The 4,272-nt window shown below is 33.8% G+C and overlaps 1 protein-coding gene across 1 annotated transcript; it reads left to right on the top strand.

The window, feature by feature from the left end:
* Window positions 1,483-2,868, top strand: LOC107632242 (alkane hydroxylase MAH1-like). The gene has a single exon (XM_016335948.2). The coding sequence runs from the start codon at window positions 1,483-1,485 to the stop codon at window positions 2,866-2,868; it is 1,386 nt and encodes a 461-aa protein (XP_016191434.2).

Below are 4,272 nucleotides of genomic sequence, written 5' to 3'. Positions count from 1 at the left end.
CTCATACATGGTAGGAAATATTGATTCTAGAGGGTCTATTTCAGGCTTCTTGATCAACTTTGTGGGTGGAGCTTTGTCTTGACAGTCTAGATTGTAAAAATGTGTTACTTTATCTACTATCGAGACCGAGTTTTTTGCCATGACCGAAGCGTGCAAGGAGATGCTTTGGATGAAAAAATTCTTGAAGGAACTCGGATTTACTCAAAAGAGGTATGCATTATTTTATGATTGTCAAAGTGCTATACATCTTGGTAAAAACTCTACTTTTCATTCTCGATTCAAACATATTGATGTGAGGCATCATTGGATATGTAATGTTTTGGATGCTGAGTTGTTGGAACTTGAAAAGGTTCATACTGATGAGAATAGTTCTGATATGATGACCAAGGTATTACCAAGGTGGAAGTTTAAAGTTTGTTGCTTAATCGCCGGATTGGCGGCTAGTTCCACATAGTCGTAAGGGAGAAATTTGTTGGGTTTTTTGGGCTCTCTTCCTATGTGGAGAAAATCCCATATATTGGTATCGAGGCCCATGGATAGTTAAAGTTATTGAGGATGTGCTAGAGTTACAAAGAGGAGTCTCATTTTGTCAAAAACAAAACATTGAGAGAGAAAGAGAAGAGAGAACACTATTCACATTTTTCAACAAAGCAGCTGAATTTGAGCATTTGTTTCTCACCCGTTTACTGTTGGATCAGAGTGACATTTGGCATGCATATTCATCTTATCTTGCTCTTCATTCTGAATGGTGGAGATTTTGATTGAAGGTCTGCAGTTAGAGAAACCGAGCTCGAATAGAGACTCTATTTTTGTAGTATCTTCATCTTATTTGTTCTTGTTTATGAGCTTTGAAGCTTAGGTTGTTTTGGTTTGTTGCTTGCACGCACATTTTGTGCAGTAATTTATGACTCTTTTGTACCTTATTTTCCATCATAGTGAAATATTTTCTGATCTTGGTGACTCATCGTTTTTACTTTTTACATTGAGAAGGTTTTCCACGTTAAAAATCTTGATGTGTTAGCTTGTCTCTATTTTTTGGTTTATGTAATTTTTCTGTTACTATTAAGTATTATTGTACTATTGTTATTACTTGTTGTGAGTGCGTATTATTGCTCCTCTTATTCTTGTAAGTAGAGAATTGTGTGTTTTATTCCTATCAATTTTAGTATACAAATAATATTTTTTTATTTTTTAGGCGTATTAATAAATCATGAACGATTTTACTGGTTTACCCTTTAAAATTTTATTTACTAAACTATTTATTCCTAGTTATCTAAACTTTGTGCCTATAAATTTAAGAGAAAAACCACCCATTCTTGCACCAATACAACTCAGAATCAAGCTCCTTCAACCACCATGATATACTTCCTAGACTACTTTGCTTTATTTGCAGCCATCATCTCATTCTTTTCCATCCACATTTGGAGGATCAATAGAAACTTACCTATCCTAAATTTGCCCTTATTTGGAATGCTACCAGCCATGTTATGTAATATTTCCAATATTCATGAATACGTGACCACAGCTTTGAAATATTATGGAGGTACTTTTAAGTTTAGAGGACCCTTATTCACAAACATCAACTTTTACTTCACTAGTGATCCTGTAAACGTGCACCACATTACAAGTAAGAACTTTGCCAACTACGGCAAAGGTTCTGAGTTTCATGAGATCTTTGAAATTCTTGGAGATGGAATCTTTAATGCTGATTCAGACAAGTGGAAGTACCAGAGGTGCATATTACAATCATTGTTTAAGCAAAGCATCTTTGAGAAATTTGTTAAAAAGGTCATTCATAAGAAATTAGAATGTTACCTACTTCCACTTCTGAATGACATTTCAGAATCAAGAACTATTGTGGACTTGCAAGACATCTTTCAAAGGTTCACTTTTGATAGTATTTGCTCCATGGTGTTGGCATTTGATCCCAATTGCCTTCCTAACAAGCTCACTCAATTCCCTGAGGTTGCTGTTGAGAAAGCTTTCAACAAAATGGAGGATACAATTCTCTACAGACATCTGGTCCCAAGATGGTTCTGGAAGTTGCAGAGATGGCTCCAAATTGGACATGAGAAGGACTCCATTGCTATCCTTCGAGTTGCCGAGCAATTCTTCCATGATCGTATATCAATCAGTCGGAAAGAGAAAAGTAGATTCAACTACACCAAAGATGATGAATCAAACTTTGACATGCTTAAAGCTCTTGTGGAGGAAAGTGGAATGGAACAGGTAGATCACAAGTTTTTAAGAGACATTGCAGTTAATCTCTTAGCAGCTGGAAGGGACACAATTAGTGCAAGTCTATGTTGGTTTTTCTGGCTTGTTTCAACTCACCCTAATGTTGAAACCAAAATCCTTGCAGAAATCAGATCAAACTTCAAAACTAATGAAGAAAATTGGCGGGTGGAAGACCTTGACAAGCTAATTTACTTGCATGGAGCCATATGTGAAGCTCTGAGGCTTTTCCCTCCGGTGCCATTTGAGCACAAATGTGCCATCAAATCTGATATACTTCCAAGTGGAGATCGTGTTGATGCAAATACTATGGTGTATTACTCCATATACTCAATGGGAAGGATGGAACAAATATGGGGAAAAGATTGCTTGGAATTTAAGCCAGAAAGGTGGATTTCGGAAAAAGGAATCAATATACAGGTACCATCATACAAGTTCATGGCTTTTAATGCAGGCCCCAGAAGTTGTTTGGGCAAAAATATAAGCTTTATCCAGTTGAAGATCATTGCCATTGCTTTGCTGTGGAACTTTCACTTCCAAGTGGTGGAAGGGAATTCCGTATGTCCAAGTGTTTCCATTGTGCTACACATGAAGCATGGGTTGCAAGTCAAGGTTACTAAAAGAGGCAATTGATGGAGTATGGGACATTTCATCATTGATTTTCTTGATTCTTGGTTGCTGTATTGTGTTGTTTTTTGTTTGTGATGGCTACTTCGCATGTTTTGTTGTTTTTCTATTTGTGGTTGCTACTTCAGATGCAACTAGCTAGTGTGACCACTTAATAAGGCTTGTTTATCCAAAATGTTAGGTGTATGCTAAAAATTAGTTATTAAATTAATAATATATATTCGAATGAGCACTGATATAACTTATCAGCAAACAAAAACGTCATCTGAAAAAAAAAATAAGTTATCAAATTAATCTTCATATGTTTGTATATAAATATATATGATATTTAATTTATTTTTAATATATATTTTATATTTAAATATGTATTTTATATTGACGACTAATTTGATAATTGATTTTTGATGTATACGTAACATAATTCTGATGATAAAAATAGGGAAAAAAAGATGGTGTTAGCACTGAACAGATAGTAGTACTGAAGTAGATAGCACTGAAGTAGATCCAGGTCAAGCCTCCGATGGAAGATTTAATGACCATCGCAGAACATATATTTTTCTTATCTGTTAAGATCAATGGAGAAAATTTGCTTATTTTTGAAAGTTTGCTCAATTAATTTAAATATGTTAGCCAGTTTTGTCATCATACTGTCATTATTCATATATTAGAGGAATCTAAAATGTAACCCGTCAATGCAAAGTTAAAAAGAGATTTTATATTTCGGATAACGATCTTTGTCGTTAAGGTGAAATTTCATGTTCTTCTAATAATAATAAGATTACTCAAAAATAAAACAATTTCTTTTTTATATTCAAAATTGAAATAAATACTAAAGAAATGAAAAGAAAAATCGATTTGAAAAATAAGAAATGTTTCTTTTTTTAGTAAAAGCATAACCTTACTTATGATAAAGTAGAAACTAGAATCATCTTTAGGTCAAACAAATTCGATCAATTAAAATATTTATATATTAGAAAAATAAAAAATAAAAATTATATAAATAGAAATGTCTGTTCACAACACAAAACATGAATAGGAATAAATGAGATTTGTGGATGTGGATAAAGATTTTTGAAAGATGGATTCTTTTTTAAAATTATTTTTGAAAGATTTTATCAATCAAAGTATTTCTTCAAATATTACAAACAGGGCTGCTACACATCCATATAACCATATAACCAAGTTGGCCCAAGCCCAAATAGATTCAGGCGCATTAAATGGAGAGTGAAAAACACGCGCCAGACACAGAAAACCCCTCCTTTTCCATTCGCGCTTCATCATGAAAGAACGTTCCATCTTCAACACGAAACCAATACACTAAAACACTCATTCTCTTCGAATCTCTCTGAACATCACTCAAATTTCAATCACATTCTTTGTGGAAATCATTACTGCAAAAGAATCGGAAGA

The sequence above is a fragment of the Arachis ipaensis genome, chromosome B03 (assembly GCF_000816755.2).
Source record: "Arachis ipaensis cultivar K30076 chromosome B03, Araip1.1, whole genome shotgun sequence".
Lineage (NCBI taxonomy): Eukaryota > Viridiplantae > Streptophyta > Magnoliopsida > Fabales > Fabaceae > Arachis > Arachis ipaensis.
This window is presented reverse-complemented; position numbering and strand designations above follow the sequence as displayed.

Bases quoted from the DNA above. Each gene is read 5' to 3' on its own strand.
- LOC107632242 (XM_016335948.2), top strand. From the start codon at position 1,483: ATGTTATGTAATATTTCCAATATTCATGAATACGTGACCACAGCTTTG.